Consider the following 20,950-nt stretch of genomic DNA (forward strand, 5'->3'; position numbering starts at 1 on the left):
GCTGCAGGCCCAGATGGGCTCCATAATTTTATGCCAAAAACAAATCCAACATGGTGGGCACTGATACTACTCAAAATCTTCCAGCAAATTCTAGCTACCAAAGGACTGCCAGTTTCTTGGACAACTTCACTCATTGTCCCAATTTTTAAAAAAGGCTGTAGGTCCTTACCACAGAACTATCGCCCAATAACCCTATTAGATGCTCCGGGCAAACTGTTTGCTAGACTAGTATTACGAGACTTCAATATCTGGACCTTGTCTCAAAAGCATTGTGACCCTAACCAATCAGGGTTTGTTGCTGGTATGGGCAATGCAGTAAATCTGATGTGTCTAAATGCACTAAAAGCACAATGTCATGCCACTAAACAGGTTGTCTATTTTGCCTTTGTTGACCTAAATTGTGCATTTGATTCAGTCTCTCGCTCTTTATTAATGTCCAAATTGCAACAAGATAATTGCCCAGACACCCTGTATGACATGATCTATGCATTTCATTCGAAAACATCGATCCAAATTATTCTCACTTTAGAGGGACTATTGTCTGTCCCCATTCTTTTCTTTTTGAGGCCTTAAACAAGGTTGTTTACTCGCCTCTGCCATTTTTAACTACTTCTTACATGATGTTAAAGAAGCCTTTCTCAACATATGCTCAGATTCACCTGAACTCAACAATCAGCCAATCAAAGCCGTCTCCTACGCAGACGCTTTTATGCTTATTTCGAAGACCTCAATTGCTCTTCAGAAGCTGCTATCTGCTTTTGAAACCTACATTATACAAAATGAACTAAAGATCAATACAGATAAAACGCAAATAGTTATCTATGCACCAGCAAAATCTCAGAAACCTCAAATATCATGGTCAATTAAAGTCAAATTATCGACAGTCAACCGGTATAAATACCTATGCATGGTTTTTGAAGGTACCATCGCAGCAAAAGGCCAGATGGAGTGCATTGACAATAAGTTGGTCACAGACATATCGCAGACTAAGATCATCTTGCAGCATTATGGCAGATTTTCCCTCATGCCTGTGCTTTTATTTTGGAATCAAAAAGTCATTCCATGTTTGTTATATGGACTAGAAACAGGTGCACAATTACCGTGATTGCGGTTAGATAAACTTGAAGCCAAATATTGGAAACAAGTATTATGTCTCCCGCAATCAACTCCCATCTCATGGCTGCGGTATGAACTGGGACTGACTTCTTTGTATGCCTTCTATCAATGGCGATTATGTAAACTTTTCAGGAAATGTCCTATTTCAACATCCTCTAATGTAATGTTGAAAGTTCTGGCTGCATATTTGTTTTTATCATCGCATCAATTTGTTCAAAAATGGACTACAGGTGTCATTTATGTGCTTGCACATGCTGATGTGTCAATTGAAATGTTAATATCGAACCCGAACAAAGCCAAAGCAATGATCTATCAACACGACTGGATTACAAACACAGAAACTGCACCTAAGAAAATGCATATAATGGCAAATTATTTGCGGAAAGCACCATCACCTACTCATCGTACAGCCATGTTACGTTTCAACCTTAACCTGTGGCCCATGAGAGACGTACAGGTAATTTGCAAAATAATACCAACGAAAGAGAACTTCTGCCGATTTTGTATAGATCATTCATGCAAAGAAACATTGGAACACATAGTCTTGCTATGTTCTGCAGTCATGGTTCTTCGAAGAATTCATTTCTCTAAACATTGTCATAATCTTGGTCTATTAGAAGACTATGATCGTTGGTCGGCATTTCTATCAGCACCTTCGACTTCTATTCAAATTGTTCTTGTTGGATTTCTGAATGCTTTGGAGTTGGACAAGACTGTTGAATAGTCTAGCATGACAACAAATTGTTAAAAGACAACTTTTATCTTGCATGTGAATGAATTTATTTTATATATGTATTGTAAATGTATTTTATGATGTAAAAGGAATGTTAATTCTTTTATGACTAAATATCTTGGTTGTATTGAAAAGTTGATTGAATTAAAAAAAAAAATAAAAATAAAAATCTGTGGGCATCTGTTCTTGAGAGCACTCCCTGGAGCGGTGACTGCTCTTATTCGAAGACGAAGAATGGTTTTTGACAAACTGCTGGATGAACGAGACCTCTTGCAGTGCTTCTTCTGTCCTTTTTATTTATTTATCTATTGTACACTTGTATGGCACCTATACACAAGTGTTTCCAGTTGACACAAGACAAGATGGGGCAGGGGGAGGAGGGGCATGGAAACAACAGAAATAAAGCAGCAAAACAGTTATATTGGCCTTGTGACAATCCTACCATACAAGTGCATGAACAAGGTGGTAAGGGGAGTGGGAGGGCACAAGTGCAGGCGGGACTAGGCGGCAAATGCAAGGGGATGGAGGGAGGAAGGCGAACCCCTCCTTGAAGACAGGTACCCTTCTTCGGTTTGCAGCTCCCCACCTGGCAACCTCAAAAGAGTCCATCTGTCACTTCTATCCCTATAGAGAAAGGTAAAGAGTTTTGCTGCCCGTTCACGGAGTGCCTTGGGGTGCATCGATTGACACGACCCGGAATAGGCAAATGTTGTGGGGGGTCAGAAACTGATATTTGACGCCCGCATTTGCCACAGGGTTTACAACCCGAGCCTTTGACAGTTTCAGCGTGTCTCGAAAACGTGAAGAAAAATGAGTCAATGAAGCTGTGTTCATGAAGCTAGCAGAGTGCGCAGAAAAAGGAACGAAGGTCACGGGGCAAAGCACCTCAACATATAGTGACCTCCACGTTCTGTCCGGCGTGGGGTGCATGGATGTCCGGGTAGAGCCAATGCAGAGCTGCGCCCCTGGCATAAAATGTTTCTATTGAGCAGTCATGCTGTGAGATAGCCATCATGGATGAAGAATCTGTAGGAGGAAGGAATCCATTAGAATACTCTCTTGACTTCGTTCAAGCGTCCCCTCCTTTGCATATTATTCCTCCATACTTCTTCAATCACTTTACTCCTTCTCAATTTTAGTGCCTCCTTTGTACACCTTTTTATTATTTTTAACTGCTATTTCTTACTCACTTCTCACTCCTCCTTCTAGCTCCTTCTAGCTCTCTCTTGTCAGGCAGCATGTCTACGTGTCGGCTGCGTGGATGCTTTTGAAGGGTGCATGGAGGTAAGGTAAGTTTTTTTAATTTTAAATTAAATGTTTATATATGTGTATTTAAATAAATCAAATTAATATGTATATGTATGTATGAATGCATGCGTGCATGTTGGTGTTTGTGTCAATGCTGTGTTTGGTTTTATGTATGCATGCATGGAGTTGTGTAACTGGTGGATGGATGCATGGGTGAAAGTGTTTTATGTGAATGTGTGTTCAGCCTGACCCCTAAATCGAGGTGCCCTGGGAGCCACTTCATTAAGGGGTGCGCAGTGGTGGAAATGGAAAAATAATTGTTGGAGGATCCCACAAGGGCCGGGGTGGGAGCAGCGTTTAGGGGGGGCGGTGCCCAAGGAAGCGGGGTTAAGGGGGCGGAGGTGGCAGTTGACCTCTGATCAGAGGAAATGCCAAAAATATTAGTTTAAAACTGCCCAATTTCTTTCATGTTGCTTCTTTTCCAAACTATATATCAATTCCATTTTAAACCACTTGCATGTCACTGGTGATGAGTAACTTCACTATACGGTTAATAGTTTTGACCAGTGTTGCTGACTAAATATTCTTTAAAATGCACAATTTGCTTCCGATTTTATTTAAAAAACTCCCTCTTGGATAATATTCAAACAGGGTGATTTCTGTTCGCCATAAGCAACATTTTCTTTACTTGAACCCCACCTGGCACAACTCCTGCAGCTCCCCTCTGAAAGCAGTTGGGTGGCTGCATTGTGTGCCACCGTTTTCATAGGGGTATTTATTTATGTAATGTGTGTCGGATACCTGTATATTTATTTATTTATGCAATGTTTGTCGGATACAGGTATCCGACAAACTTTGCATAAATAAATAATCTGGTTCCATGTATCCACCAAACATTGCATAAATAAATGCATGAACCGAGTCGTGGCTGAGGACTGTAACTTCCTCTTGTGACCTCTTACATGGGGGTACCAGAGGAAGTTCCAGTTTGATCCGGTCATTTTTTTTCCCCTTCTCCACAACACAGAGCAGGGATTTGGGGCGGCTGACTCTGGCCGCATCCCGAGATCTGGCTACACGTCTGGTGCCAGATCTCGGATCTGACGAGGGCCAGCCCAATGACCAGCACTGGAGGTGGGTTCCTGGCGTCAGAGGTGCACCTAGGCTAAAATGTCCGGGGGAGGTGGGGAAATGAGGGGTGGGGAATAACACTGCAAATGTTGGGAGAGGCGCTAACTTCAGAGGTTGTGAGGGAGGAGCAAACTTACTTGTGTATGGGCATCTAACTTTTTTTCACATTCGAATGAGACTTTTCTGGTGAAGCTTCAATGTTACAAGCAGCTACCTCTCGCCTTCATTTCTGACTTCATTATGGACTGCTGTGAGAATGAGATGTCTCATGTCACCACTTCCCTTCTAATCACTCATCTGGCATGCAAATGCTAACCCCACATCACGATTTCAATTACCTAAAAATGTATGCATATGAATGCAGGTGCTAACAGTAAAATGTTTTATGTTAGTAATTGCAGGGCTTTGTTAACAGAGAAGCCCAGGCACTGTTTAACATTCATGTCCTGTTCTGTCTGGTCACGGCTCTGTCGGTCAACCCAGCAGGGACTGGATGACAATTTTGAAAGCGGATTGTGAGTGGGGCCAACAAACCCATTGCACTTTCGGTCTCCCCCTGAGGGATGGCATCTGGGCCTTTCACCTTTTACAGTTGAAATGGGCCCCCAAGTAGCTGCCCCCATGTTGGCAGTCTTATGACACAGAAACCTACTGATAATCTGCAGCTTTGAACCTACTTGCTGCATTATTTTGACTTTATTATTGATTTAAGCACTCCACAGGTGCCTTGGACCATTGTTCCAATAAGTAATGGGTGCCCCAAACATCAAAAAGAAATGAGACCCCACCAGCCCTGACACATCTTTAGCCAGCCCATCTCCCATTTCCCTCTGAATTCCCTGAGCCCAGCTAGGAAACTGAAAAGCTATTTCACCTTCCCTTTGGCCACTAGTCGTACCTTTCACCCCAATTCAGAGGCTGTTTACTTTCATAGTGCTATGCTAATCTCTGGAGAGGTGGGCCATCTAAAAGCTGAGACCAGAAGTTAAGACTGGCTTTATCAAAGTGAGTCTGTTGATATCGCATGGATAGGTTTCTGTGCTCTGCATGTTTGATGCTGATGCCGCTCCTTAACGAGTGCTTTTGGCTGGCAACACATCGAAAGAGGCCTTCTGCCTCAAAGTGGCCAGGGGCTGGCGCCACCCATGGAGCCAGGTAGAGTCAACAAAGCCCAAAATTTCAGGAGGGAGCTAGAGCCCAATTTTCTCAATGGTGTTGCGCCACTGCATGGCATTCTTTTTGTTTGGGTTATTAGGTGTGCCACCAATAAACCAAAACTATTGCTTTAGCGAACAGACAGTGGTGGAAATAGACTTTTCTTCTGGGGCATCACTCCTACCGCAGTGAAAGAGGACGGGTCCAGAGACGGGAGGATTAGGAGGGTGTAGGGTAGGTAATTTAGTCACCCCATGAACAGTTGTCTCTTCCACTCAGATGATTTATCGTCAGCAGCATGTCACCTCATACAGTGTTAGTCTCTTCTACTCTTTTCCATCAAAGCTCCATACTGACTTATTTCATCTTTCTGGAATTATTTTTAGAGTGGTCTGACTTTGCAGCAACAACAATAAACGCTTATCTTAAATAGGTCTCTCAATTATGCCTCAGGTATTTCATGCACCAGCAATGGTACTACTGAACATACCACCTTAGAGGGGAAAACAGTTGTAAGGGAGGGTACACACACTATGCTCCAATTAATTATTAGGAACAAATCAATGTATATAGCACAAAAATGGTGTAAGAAACAAGCCACGTTAGACATACAATGGTAGTAAAAGACATGGAAGGCTTTTAGCATGGAAAGAATGACTGTAGTGGTGATGGTACTGAGAGAATTTAGCAGGACATGATCACCCTTTATAGCATAGTACCTAAAGGACTTGTATCAAATGTATATCCCAAATGGATTAAATACACAAGGCATTTTGTCAGAATATGATATACCCGAGAGATGAAGATTTACTGATGTGTATATTACCCAAGAGAGAAACAACCTGTGAGGAGGGAGTTGGTGGGATCCACAAGGAATCAAAAATTATCAGAAAACAATACATGAGAGGTAAAACATGGGTTTGACGGGAAGTTCTGAAATTGTATGGTTTGAAATGCATTAATGAAGATGTATTAATGGAGATGTTAAACGAAACAAGTTCGTACATTTGTATATGAGAACTGCTAAATAAAGATCTGGTTAAAACACGTACAGGGGAGCTGTTGTGAAAAAACAAAACTCTTCACAGACCCAGAACATGTGGGCACCCTACCTATGTAGTTAATATTCCTCCTAATCACTCCTGTGGCTTTACCTCAACACATGCATTTGCTTTCTGAATCATACATGTTCATGTACATGTGCATTTATGCTTAAAAGGGTATAGGCAGTGACTAAACTTCCAAAATTTAATTTCTAATGTCTTTATTGTGCCTTCCATTTGAACAAATATCTCACCAAGGGAGTTACATCATGTAGGTGATATGTGGGGCTTGGCATCATTGGTGCTCCGGCCGCAATATATCTGAAATTGACTTGTGTTTGACGAGGATAATACTAATTATTATTATGCGCCTATTTAGTAGCAATTTAACCTGACGCAGTTTGAGCATTTTTGTTGCTGCAGAAAATTGCAATGAGCTGGACCCCATGGATGTCGAACGGGGTTGGTCTGTGAAAAAAGCATGGTGTTATTAGAATATTACCTTATGGCTGTCTGCATTTTCCATGGCAAAGTATGGGGGCATTCCAGTTACAATAATTCCCAGCAGAGCTGCTTGAAAATACAACTCTAGTTTGAAAACTGTCTCAGTGATTTCCTAAGAGAAATAAAAAACAAACAATTTATGACTTGTAGATGAACATAAACACTTCTGATCTAACATTAAATCTAACATATAATTTCTTTCTTCAACCACAATTCTTGAATGCTAATTTGAGAATTGTTGAAAAGGAGTAATACCCATGAAGAAGAACTCCAGGTCTGCAAAAGAGCGTTCATAGTGGCATGGATCATTTGTTTTTCCTAAACAGAACCTGACTGGCCTGGCCAGAATATGTAAATTTGAAATATTCACGCTATTAACAACAGTTTCATTTTTTTAATACCCCTGTAAATGATTGAAGATATTAAAGATTATATTGTACTACCCTTTAAACCGTTTCTGCAGTACCCCGTTCACAAATGAAAGGATAGTTTTATGTTTTTAGTATTCCAGAGTAGTATGTAGATGAGGGGACAAAGACAACATTTTAGCCTGAGAATCTTCTGAGCCTGGTCAACTTCCATAAATCACTGTCTTCAGAATACATTCAATCAAATCCATGGTGAATTGTTTACACCAAGCATTGTCTGTCCTGACAAAGACCATCTGTATGATGCAAATATGAATTCAAACAACTACCTCACATTGATTATACAAATAAATATATTAGAATCTGATTTAGGGCATTGCCAATAAAAGGGGGGATGATCGACAGAGGTGTTTACCAAGAATAAATATACAAACCCAGAAATATTTAGCATTACTTATGTTACCATGTGCTCAAAAACATGCACAGACCCATGTGTTTGTAAAGGCACAGCTGGCTTTCATTTTATATAGGTTTCTATTTTATGGTATTTCTTAAAACAGGTCAATCAAGAAAAATCGAATTATGTATTTTTGTATTTGTATAAAGTGTGCTACAGTTATCATGTACATTTTCACACTAACAATAATTGCATACATAATCTAAATATATAAACACAAGATGTTCATGTTAGTGCAAAACTAGCAGAGACCAAAAAAATATTCTGGCATAGTGAGAAGCTCAGTAATGTTCTTTAAATCCATATTTCTCTACATTATAAAACATAATTTTATCACTGCCAAAGTTAAGGACAAATGTTTGTGGATAAGTCATTGTTGCCAGAAGTGTTTTGCTATGATCGTATTTCAATCATACACCAAGTTACCTAAATATGGTCATGCAAAGTGGTCATTTCCACACACATCCGAAGTAGATGACATACATCTTCCAATTGATTCACTGTACTGCTAAAGCAACCGACCCAATTGTGCAGCCTGCGTCGCACAAGCCGCGCTGGCTAAGGGCACAGTGTTGTGTGTCGCAAGTCTACAGGAGATGCTGGCCGATCGAACGTAGCATGTTGCTCTATGCCCACGCAGCGTATCCTTTAAGAAGTGAGTACCGGAACCTCCATGGCAAAGCCTGAGCTGGCTAAGGGTGCAGTGTTGTGCGACGCAGGTGTTTGGTGACGAAGGGGTAGCAGCGCAGAGTGTGAGTAAGCGACACAGTCGTCGACCAGCAGCGACTGGAAGGGGCAGCAGCGACTGAAAAGTAGGAACGGTTTGCAAAGGGCGAGCAGCATCTACTGCTCTCTATTAAACTTCCCAGCCATTGCGTGTACCTCCAACTAACCGTCTACATAGTGTACTTATCTCAGTGCAACTCTAAAGCTCTCCCATCTAGCGATTGGCCCTACTGTGTGTCTGCGTCCCTTCCCTTGGTCCACTTCATCTGTTATTACTGTTGTACCAAAAACATTGTCCCATTAGGCTCTCTTCCACTCTCTAGGTCCCAGTCATCTGTTGTTACTTTTGTACTGGGAACTGTGTCCCATTAGGCTCTCTTCCACTCTCTAGGCCCCAGTCATCTGTTGTTACTGTTGTACTGGGAACCGTGAACTCCCATTAGGCTCTCTCCCACTCTGACTCTTGGAGAGTTGAGGTGGCTGAGCGAAGTGTTCGAGAAGGAAGGTGTTTAGGAAGAGAGTTGGATGTAGTGCAGGCACTGGCTGCAGAAGGCCTTGTGGATGATGCAGAGGGTCTTGAACTTGATACTTGCACCCACCAGGAGCCAGTGGAGAGATTGCAGGGCTGAGAGGTACGGTCCCTGGGCTTGAGGCCAAGGACAAGTATTGCAGTCCTGTTCTGGATTAGTTGCAGAGGGTGGAGAGTAGAGGAAGGCAGATTGAGAAAGAGGATGTTGCAGTAGTCCAGCCTAGAGAGAACCAGGGCTCTGGAAACAGTGAGCTTCTGAGGGAAAGTGAGAAAAGGAAGGATATCCCTGAGGAGGTGCAGCTGGTAGTGGTCCTTATTTGGCAAGATCCGTGATGTGAGGGGAGAAGGAGAGAGTGGAGTCGAAGATGTCACCAACGTTTTTTGCCTCACAGGAAGGCGAAGGAAGAGGATCCAAGGAGGGCGGCCAGAGTGAGAGAGGGAAAGCGGGAGCAGGAGTTCCAATGAGAAGGATCTCAGTCTTACCGACATTAAGGCAGAGATAGTTGGACACACACCAACCCTGAATCGCGGATAGACGGTCAGGAATGAGCAAGAGAGGAGAGACGGCTGAGGGGAGCCTGAAGGAGAGCTGAATGTCATCTGCATAACACTGAAAGTTAGAGGAGAAGGTAGAGAAAAGGTGGGCCAAGTAGACATTGTAGAGCCAGGGTGAGAGGTTAGAGCCCTGGGGAACACCATATGTGGAGAGAGAGGTGATGAGAGAAAGGCCCCAAGTTGGACCTGATAGGGTCGGTCCAGGAGGAAGGAGAACAGCCACTCCAAGGACTGCACGGTGATGCCCAGGTTCTCTAGGAGTCGATTGATCAGGATGGCGTGATTGACTGTGTCAAAAGCAGAGGAAAGGTCAAGGAGGATAAGGACAGAAGGAAGGTTAGAATAGAGATTAGTGGGCAGATTTTCACAGATGTTCAGGAGGGCAGTTTCCGTGCCTCTGGCTGCTCTGAAGCCAGACTGATGGTCATGGAGACAATCAAAAGATTCAGTGTGGAGAGTAAGCTGGGAGATGGCCAGCTTTTCCAGGAGTTTAACCAGGAAAGGAGTGATCGAGATCGGGTGGTAGTTTGCTGGACTATTATGATCGGCAGAAGGCTTTTTAAGGAGGGCGTGCACAAGAAGTGCTTGAGGACACAGAGGAAGTTCCAGTGGCGAAAGAGTGATTGCAGAAATCGGTCAAGGCTGGAGTGAGGGTCTCAATGTCGTCCTTGATGGTTCTGGAGGAGCAGGGGAACATCTGTTGGGACACTTTCATAGATTGGACTTGTCTAGAAACTTTGTCAGGTTTTGTCGGAGAGAAATAGGAGAAAGGAGGAGGAGGGGGAGGGGCGGCCAGAGAGGGGCTAAGAGAGGGCGAGGTAGAGGAAGGAGAGGACAGGATGTCCTGAGTTTTAGTGGTGACGTGAGGAGCCAGAGCCGTACAGAGGGCCTGGGAGGTAACAAGAGAGGTGGAGACAGCAGAAGGATTGGCCAGCTCCTTGCAGATTTTAAAGAGTTTGACCGTATTGTTAGAGACCGCATAGACACAGGCTTGGATGTGGACTCTCTACCTTTACAGGACAGAGAGTCTAATGCCTTTGAAGCAGGTGGCAGGCCAGTTTGTCAGAGGATACGCCCAAAGCCCTCCACTTTCTCTCATCCACCCTGCACTTGCGTTTCAGTGCGTTGAGGTCGGAGTCATACCAAGAGTTAAATTTGGAGGTAGGCTTCAGACGGATTCTCATGACAGGGGCAAAGACATCCAGAGTGTTGGAGATAGAAAGATGCAGGTTAGAGAGGGCTGTGTCAGAGTGTAACTCAGCCGCAGGCGTAGGAGCAGAGAAAGTAGCGGCACAGGCATTCACTGACACATGCTTCATGGGCCGAATGGCCGAGAAGGTTGGTGGCAGTGCAGTGGAAGGCTTGGCCTGAGGGACGTAGAGTTTCAGGTAAGAGGAGAGCAGGAAGTAGTCAGTCCAAGAGAGAAGAGTGGTGAGAGGGCGATGTTTGAGGTGATCAGAACATCCAAGATATGTCCAGCAGAGTGTGTCGGACCAGAGAGGAGAATGGAACGAGAGGGTGTCGCAGAGGTTGCAAAAGAGCCCAGAGGAGGTATTAGAAGCATCCAGGTGGAAGTTGAGGTCTCTGAGGGGGAGGAGGAGTTGAGAGGTACAGGCAAGGAGGGATGAGGAGAGGCCAGCCTGCTCTGAGAGTAAGAGGCCAACCTGGCCAGGTGGCCTGTAGCTAGTCGCCACAGTGAGAGAGGGGCCAGGAGAGATAGAGAGCCTGCAGACCAGGTATTCAAAGGAGGAGTAGACCTGCGTAGGAATGACAGAAGCAGGAAACCACTCCAGAAAGGTCATAGCTACTCCACCTTCGGGTCGGTTGATTCTGGTTCAGAGAGGATCTTGTAGGCATCAGGGAGGAGAGTGTCAAAACACTTCTCCCCTCACCTGCACCGGGAACAGGACTGACTTCAATCCCACCCATTCTGGACTCTCCCTGAGTTGTATTGCAAGCTGCTGAACTGTCAGTGTAAACAGTAACGGGGATAGGGGTCATCCCTGCCTTGTGCCCCACCCAAGGGAGAAGGTCAGAGAAGAGACACTGTTTCCTCTAATTGTCGCCATCGGAGAAGTGTAGAGCAGGCGAAAAAGTTCCCCCCAAATCCCATGCAACCCATGATTTTCCAGAGTGAGTCCCATCATGCAGAGTCAAACGCCTTTTCAAAGTCGATTGCGTGGAGGGCCACCGGGTCCGGCAACTCAGCATCCAAACCTATAGCTGCTTGCACCCTACAGGTAGGATGGCTCTTGATCACCCAATTGTTTAAGTCTCTGTGTGCAATTGTATTGTTCCTATGTGCACGCCTTTTCATTTTCTTGTTTGTCGCTTCCGTTAAGAGTACTTGCACATTGCTGTTTCAGTTATTGTTTGTGTGGGCATCTCATCCACCATGATTTTTTCTGTGGTTCTGTTATCTAATTTTTCACTCTCTCCGTACTAGTTAAGAGTTTCCATTATAAATACATTGGGAATGTCATCAAGTACAGACAAGAGATTCTCCAACACACTTGCATTAATGGGCTGTGTTTTTAGTGAAGATGGCAAGCCGTGCATTTATTTTTATAAGGCGCTTTCGGTAGCGGGCTGATGCTAATCATCTCATTCATTGATTCGGACAACATTTGCTATTGGATAATTACTTCTCTTAACTTACTTTGAGCATTGTGATAGTAATGCATGGGTTAAACAATTTTACTAATGTCTTGAGCGCAAAATGCAAGGCACATAATGGTGAGTTGTCCTGAGTTGAATGATGCTTACTATTTAGGCAATATGGTAGATGCCAGTAAACTAGCACTGTATTCACAATAAATTTGCGGTCATATCGATTTAGCCCACACGTCTGCTTTCAATGCTGCACACTCTGCTGGGAACAAAGAAACATGTTTGTTCACCAACAGAACAATCCTCATTGTTTAAGAAAAGAACCCTGGTGATGGGTAAGCATACATGCTGATGGCGAGGCCAGAAGAATAATTTGTAAAAAAAATACTTTTTCAGCATCCTCCATGAACCAGAACAAGCCGCAACATGGTACACTGAGAAGGAAAGGGGTGAGTTGAATTTAGCTTTGTTGTGCAAGTTTAACATACACAGTTAAGGTCTCTTATGTAATATTAAAGGGAGTTAAGAGAAAATAAATTGTTGTCGTTTTAGTAATCGGCAGAGAGGTCTTCAAGATTGTTTGCAACAGACAAGTGTTTTCAAGCAGTTATTCGTGATGATTGATGAACAGTAGGGCGCTCTGATAAGCAATGTTTGCAAAATGGCTCATAGAACTGTTATGTGCTGCCATAACCATTAGCTGGCATGTTGAACTTGTTGTAGATGCAGCTATCTTTATTTACTATACAGACCGTGTAAAGAAAATGAACAAGGAATTGCCCTTGAGAAATAAAAAACATACAGGTAACTAATGTTTTTTAAAATTTTTTATAAATGTATTTATTAAGACAGATTCACGTCTCAGAAATACAAACATTACAACAATGCATGATGGCGCAAACAGTCGAGCAGTATCAACACTATTGGCAGGGTACATTGATGTCACACTTCAGGTTAATCACAATAAAGGGAAGAGAAGAAAGAGCAACTAATAACCAAACTGTCATTTTCTAGGTGGCATCACTGAGTCCCACCGCCCCATTATTTGGGCACTGCACAAGAAGGTAAGAGACCAAAGGTTCCCATATGCTCTTGGGTCTGGACTGCGGTCCACAAAATGCCCCATATTCCCCATCCACATCCTTCAGCCAGACCAAGTCATCCAGCCAAGTCCTAACAGAAGGAGGGGCCGTACTGGTCCAGTGCAGCAATATACATCTCCAGGCCACAATCATGCGAGTGGTCAGGAACTTTCAGCCTAAACCCGGGGCTGCGGGGAGCCAGCCAAACATTCAACATAATAGTTCACAGGGTATGTAGCACTCCAGCATGCAGGAATGAATACCCACCACCTCTTACCAAAAGTCCTTCAGCTGGGGACACGACCACAGCATATTGAGGAAATCAGCCAGACTCCCTCGACATCTCGGGCACACACCACTCTTAGTGGGGTCAAACAAGTGCAACTGGGCTGGTGCATGTACACCCCATGAAGGGTCTTTTTTTTAGTTTTTTTTTTTAATTTATTGAATACATCAACTTGTCAATATAAACATATTTGACATATTTGAAATATTACAATCATATAATATAATACATAATTAGACATCACATTTTTTTTTTATTAAAAGAACAATAAGTTCATTTAAATCACAATAAAATCAACTATGTCCGCAAATAACACAGACTATATAGCTGGAATATAAAAAGCTAGAACACTACTGAATCAACAACCTTGTACGATTTCAGTTGAGGAGTAATCATTCACTCACAGATCTTGTGTATCAAGGGTTTCTAGAGTATCTATAGTGTCTAACTGTAGTGAAAGCAAAAAATGTACTGTTGCAAGCTGTACGGCCAATGACTGAGAGCAGAAGATAAGGGCCCAACATTGTCTCTGATCACAGAAAACATATGTGGCACAATATTTATGAAAATGTGTTTGTCTTATGGAAGACAGCATGAGACATTGCGTGATAAGATGTTCTAGGGTTTTGAGGGTTTCCGGTACATTGCAAAAACGACATATATTTTGATCTCGGGGCAGAAGTTTTCTGGTACATAAAAGATCTCTCGTTTGCCATATGTGAAAACGAAAACGCAAAATCAACTCTCGATAATATGGAGACAGAGCTTTACAAAGATAACGTTCCATAGTACCTCTTGATTTTGGTAGAAAACGATGACTGGTGGCATTTTTATATATGAGGCATTGCTGTTGGTTGTCAATCCAGGCCATTTGAGCATTTTTTTATGGGATCTCTCGCATAACATTGCAAACTGTTTGTCTGTGAATGTGGATACAGCATCATTCTCCCAGCGCAGTCTACACTTCAACACCATTAGGGGGAAGTCACGCTGCACCTGCACATATATCAAGCCGCCTGGCTGAGGCCGAATTAAGAAGACTGTGCAATATTGGAAGCGACAAGGTAGCCTTCAGGAATATTGGAGACCATGCTTTCAAGGCCGCCAAAAACGCAAAAATACTGCAATCTCCTGCAAAGGTCATCACCCATTTTAGCAGTGATCAACTCGTGATACTCCCTCAGGATACAGGTTGGTCGTAGTACCTATCCCCACCCCTTTTCATTCCCGAACCAACGCTGCATCACAGATAGGCGGGAGGCACTCTAATCCTAAAATGGAGCCCCGGATTGTGGGGAATATCTACTCCCAATCTTTTTAGGATCCATTTCCATGCATGCAATGTACATGCCACGGAGTCGAATTTACACTTAACAGCAACCTTCTTTGACACTAGCCCACTGTAAACCGCAAAGGGGCGCATCAAGCATTTTTCAATCCGCACATGCAGATATGCTGTGGACGTCGGCAGCCAAGAAGATACAAAATGCACATGTTTTTCCAAGAAATATAGCTCCATATCGGGCGCACCTATACCACCCCGTTCCGACAGGAGGACCAAAGTCTCCCACTGAATACTTGGGGATTTTGCGTGCCACGCCAGTCTCACAAGCAGGGTCTTCAGCTCTGTGAAGAATGCCGCTCCCGGCCACACAGGAATACCCTGAAACATGCATTGAAGCTTGAAGACCAATATCATTTTAGCAATTGCGACCCGGCCTAAGAGTCAGAGGCAACGTACACCATTTTCCCACCTTGCCTCTCAGGACACGCAGGTATATCGGGTGATTCTCTTCCACCAACAAGCGAGAGCTCCTACAAACCCGTACACCTAGATATCCGACCGACAAGTGCTCCCATCTATACCTCCCCCCAACATCTACTGGCTTGTCTGCATCTTCCTTAGGAAGAAACAAAATGGACTTAGACTAACGACCTGCAGAGGTTCAACAAGGTAGATCTTCACGGGATAAACCCGGAATGTCCGGGTGTATCACCCCCGGATGAACGGAAGCAATCTGTCCGCCAGGACCTTAGCAAAAATCTTGGTATCGAAGGTAAGCAGGAATATTGGACGATACGAGGCAGACTTCAGGTGATACTTCCCATCCTTTAAAATTAACATCACCATAGCCTCCCTCATCGTAGGGGGCAGATTCCCAGAGTCCAATGCCTCCTCCCAAACCTCCACCATGTACCATGTACAATTAGCAACCTCCGGTCCTAGTTCCTTGTACAATTCCAACGTTATGCCATCAGACCCAGGAGCCTTGGCAGTGAGCAGTGCTTGGACAGTCACTAAGATATCATCCACCGAAATCGGTTTTGCCAGCACCTCAGCGGCCTCTGGAGACAGTGTCGGCAGTGCTGTCACCTCCAAATATTGCTAGGTCCTCCATGGGCGGGATTCCCCGCGACTCTGCCAAAAATACACCATAAATGTTTCAAGCATAGCATCTGACTCCACTGCCACACTCCCATCCGCTCAACGCGTTGCCGCAATATCAGACTCCCCACATTCATGTCGTAACATCACCGCAAGTAAGCAGCCCGGTTGACCCTCCTCGCTATACCCGGTGCGCCTGGTATTTGACCTCACTGTCGGCAAGCTCTGTAAACTGGTCTAGTAGCCCCTTCAACCACGCCCTGGCCCCTGCATCGTCAGCTGACATCATTGCAGTTTCATCACCTTCATCTCATTCTCAAGCCCCTGAAGCTATTGCCTAATTGTTCCCAACATGCAGCCGCCACAGAGGACCACTTTAAAGCCTCCCATAGAGAAGCCATTGTGCTCACCGAGCCCGTTTCTATAGAAATATATCTGCGAAATGTTAACCACCTCACTGCGATACACTATATCTAACAGGGCAGTTGCCTTAATGCACCATCGAGGCCTGGGTACCCCCTCACGGCCCATTTTCAATGACCACAAGACAGGCGAGTGATCTGACAGGGTTCTCGGTAGCAACTGGCAATGTGCAACAAAGGAGCGCTAGCCAGGATGTAGTCTAAGTGAGAGGATGTACCATGCACCAATGAATAGGAAGAGTATTCTTTTACCCTAGGGAGGAGTATCTGTTATACATCCTGCATCCCCATATCCGACACACACCCCGCACTGCCATAGTTGCTGGCGAAAGAGGGCGAGCCATACCAGATGACCTATCCATTCCCATCTCAAAAGCATTGAGATCGCCCGCCCAAATAATGTTGGTATGCATATATTTATAGCACCTGGCGAGGACTGATTAGTAGAATCTGGGCTCATCCACATTTGGACGATAAATATTCACAAGCATTATTGGGGTATGTGCCCAACTACTTGATGCAATTACAAACCTACTCTGCGGGTCAGTGTCTCTCTCCACCAGATGGAATTGAAGCGACTTGTGGATAAGCGTCATGACCACAGCTAAGTATGTGGAGTATGATGTGAAATACCTAGCGGTTCTGCATGATCTGGCTACCCCCTCATTTGCTGCTCCAACCAAGTGGGTCTCTTGCAACAAGAGCACCTTGGTGGCATGGCGCTCACAGTAGTAAACTACTACCTAAATTGCGCGGGTTATTCAGCCCCCTCACATTCCATCTTATAACTTTATAATCTGCCATAGCTCCCTAGATCTGGGCTCCCAGTCAGCACTATGCCTCAAAAACAAAGTCCTTGCACCACACCAGCGCTGGTAAACCGTGCACCACTGCACCATAAGATGTAAATCAATTTTCAGAAAGAAACCCTCAACCATTTTCCACTCCACTCCCCCATCCGCCACAATACCAAACCCAACTCCCCCCTCTCCACCCCGTCTCACACTGCCCGACACCAGCTGGCAGTGAAACACTCCCACCCCCTTAGCATCAAACCCCGAGAAACCACAACAAGGCTCTCGTATGGGGGCACCGGACTCAACGGCCTCGAATGACCCCCCACTCCAAGACCGCCCCGGTAGGAGGAGGCCTAGCATTTACAAGAATAATTAGCAGCAGCCCGTTTCTTTACAGTATAACATTACCACAACACTATATTCGATAGTTCCCTCACATATCTATAGCCGGGTCTTACAAACAGAGCAAGAATCATCCCATGGACCACTCAGCGTTCAAGCGTGTCTCCACCAACACTCATTGTACCATGAGCCATCAATCCATATCTTTACCCCTCTCAGGGCTTAGGAAGAGATTCCACAAAAGTAATAGCTTCAGCCCGGCTCATGAAGAAGTAAGTCCTGTTCCCATGAATCAAACGTAGCTTTGACGGATATAGCATTGCATACTGCAATCCACTCTCTCTCAACAGACTCTTGGCAGCCAAAAAGGACAACCGTGCCTTTTGGACGGACGGAGTGAAGTCCTGATAAAACAAGACACTGGTGTCCTTATATTGTAGGTCCCCCAATTCCTGTGCCTTACGGAGGATAGTGTCCCGGTCACAGTAATTTAGTAGGCGGGCAATAACTAGGCAGGGGTTCTGCCCCGGTCTCGGTTTTTGAGTCGAGATCCGATAGGCTCTCTCCACCAGAAATTGGGGTGATAGTGGTGGGTCTTTCAGCACCTCCCTAATGAATGCTTCCATAAATGTCTCCATGTTTTGTGCCGGTATTGTCTCTGGGATCCCGACCACTCTAATATTATTGCGCCTAGATCTTGCTTCAAGGTCCTCGTTTTTGTCTCGGATGTCTCACTTCAGCCTGTAATCCTCGAATAGCCTGAGTCACCTCACTACTTGTGTCTTCCAGGATCCCCACCTATGTTCCACTTCACGGGGTGCAGCTGCTCTTGCTCTCCTCTTCGATCCGATTTTGCATGCAATCAATTTTGTACTCCATTGCATCCAGCTTGGTATTCACAAAGGCAAATCCACTTTTCATTTCTGCAGGCACTAAGCTTGGCTCTGAGGGTGTGCCAGTCACTTCCCCCCACACTCCCCTTCCACCTAGAGCCAGACCCCTCCAAAGCTGGTGGCGACCTTCCTACTTTTCTACTCGGCCCTGGGGACCCTATTGTGCCTGCACACTTCACCAGACCTTTTTGTGTAAAAAGGCAGGCGGCCCTGCTTCGTGTTGCCTTTTGCCATCAGCACACTGCTCCCTCCACCCGCGGTGGTCCGGGGGCGGCACTTCTCTCCTACCCCCTCTCCTCTTCTACCCCCTCGCAGACATGGACCCCACTTACAGTCTCAGTAATCCTCTGCTGAACACCTTAGAACCAACCCTCCAGCATGGATCTAGCTGTATACCTGCAAGCCGGGTGTGCACCAACCATCACTTGGTGGTCTCTAGCTGGCCCAGTTCCACAGCTGGCATTGTTGTGGTCTCCACCACGCTTCTCTGTTGGGGCTGAACCACCCGTCACACCATAAAGCTGGTGGTCATGGGTGTTCTCCACGCGGTCACACTCTCCACCCTCTCACCGCTCACCCGGCGCCGACAGGCAGGGAACGCAGTTCTTCCAGCAGAGCTAGCCACAATTATGGGTGCCGGGGCGGGGGCATCATCATATCCGGGGTACAATACTCCAAGAACCACCCCACACTCGCCAGCCTCCTCAGCTACAGCTTAATGCTAGTACACGCTCGATCCGGCGGGCTATGGCCAAGCCCCCCGCCTGCCTGGGTAGTGGTCGCAGGGAGGCAGCCGCAAAATTGGGCACACTGTTTAGAGGTGTTGCTCCCTTTCCAGGGGTACCAACCTAGGCGGACTGGAGGGCCACTGCCTCCCGCCATGTCCACCTGTCTCTGGTGCCCACACCAGTTCATATTGCGGCTCACTTGTGACGCAATCCACCTCACCACCTCAGTCCTCACTGTGGTACATCTCGTCAGGCCCCTCCTCCTCAGGGCCAATTGCAGGGAAGCCTCGGAGGGCACACCCCCCTCCAGTCGGGGACCTGACTTCTGTCCCTCGCGCTGCTCTCACCTCCTCTCCGGCGCCACGGGGGGAAGCTACCGTCCACGCAGATCAGCAGCCATCACCACTCTCTCCCAGCTCCAGGACCCAGCATATGTGGCAGCAAGCAGGCAGAGGGGGGTGCCGCCCTAGCCCCCATTTCACTGCGGCGCCTCGGTCCCACAGGCCCAGAGTCAAGCAGCTGGCTCACAAACCTATCTGACGCTCATTCAGGTGGTTGGAACTCTCTGCATCAGGCTCAACCGAGTCCTAGCCGCCTCCTTCACGCTAGAGCTGCCGGAGCTCAGAGGAGAGCAGCCATCTTCCCACGATCTTGCGAGCGCCCCCCCAGGTAACTGATGTTTTTAAGATTGTGCATCTTACAATACAGTGCCAATGGCATTTTGGTTATCTGCACAGTAACCAAGTGAATTAAGATGCAAGTCCATGGGTTCCTGGTGTTAGTACATTTGACTTCGGAAAGCAGATCGGAATATTAGCACACAGGGTGTTTCTTCATATGAATATGTGCATATCAAATACAATTAAGCTTTTAGAGCAATTGCGCTCATTACACTTTGTGAGTGAATACGTGAGACCCACTCGGTAAAAACATTGGGCCTCAGTATGACTCCGGCAGAAGCCCTGCCGCTGGAGTCATTTTTTTTTCCAGCGCCCGGGATTGGGCAATTACCGGCGCATTACAGCCTCGGCGGACCCGGTAATTGCCCATTCCAAGGTGCCGGAAAATATTAGTCCCCATTCCCATTGGACATCCGGCATGGTCGCAGTTTGGCGGTCCGGTAACAACGGTACCGGCAAGCTTACCGGTAGCGGCAAGCTTACCGGTACCGTTGTTATCGGACCTGCAACCTCATAATGAAGCCCATTGTTTGTTATCCTCACAGGTGACAGTTTAGAACACCACTTGTAGTGGTCACATATGAATTAAAGCGTGTGCCAACTGAAATGGGAAGTCAATTTCTAACATTTCTAGCTGAACAGTTGCTAGATGAATTGAAGAGATAATAGTTTGATGTAGTAATTTTTGTATGGAATTGTCATCAACTAAGATTGTGTCAGCAGACGTTCCCTGAAGAATTTCCAAAAATCTTTTAAAATGTTTACAGAATGAAACATGTTGGAGTGGCTTAGTGTGAGTGAGATTAATGGAAGGAATGTGTTTTATTTCTTGGTAAATGAAGAACGATAGGCTAGAAGCTCATTTGCAATAGATTGATACTATCAATGAGGTGTCTTGCTGACACATGAAATGTCGGTAATGAGTGAAAATGTCTTTCCATTCATCGACTAGAAAAAAGACCGATTAAGAAAGATTGCTGTTACCGCACAGAGCGGTCTTTCTAAATCAAACTGTCATGCCCCTGCTGCCTGTGGGCGGAAGGGGGAAGGCATGGGAGCAAGGTAATTGTTATTTACGGTGCGTCAGTGTACCTTCGTGTGGATGTGTGTGTGTGCATTCATGTGTGTCTATGCAGGAGAGGAGGGGGCATGTTTGTGG

General features: G+C 45.5%; 1 protein-coding gene across 1 annotated transcript in view; it reads right to left on the reverse strand.

The window, feature by feature from the left end:
- LOC138583120 (cholesterol transporter ABCA5-like) overlaps positions 1-20,950 on the reverse strand; it is a 3,134,767-nt gene that overhangs the window by 1,004,589 nt on the left and 2,109,228 nt on the right. The window contains exon 23 of the mRNA XM_069655080.1: positions 6,929-7,042. Within this exon, the coding sequence (XP_069511181.1) occupies positions 6,929-7,042 (114 nt within the window). The remainder of the gene's footprint in view (positions 1-6,928; positions 7,043-20,950) is intronic.

This window comes from Ambystoma mexicanum, chromosome 3q (genome assembly GCF_040938575.1).
Source record: "Ambystoma mexicanum isolate Mex_15411 chromosome 3q, UKY_AmexF1_1, whole genome shotgun sequence".
Taxonomy (NCBI): Eukaryota; Metazoa; Chordata; class Amphibia; order Caudata; family Ambystomatidae; genus Ambystoma; species Ambystoma mexicanum.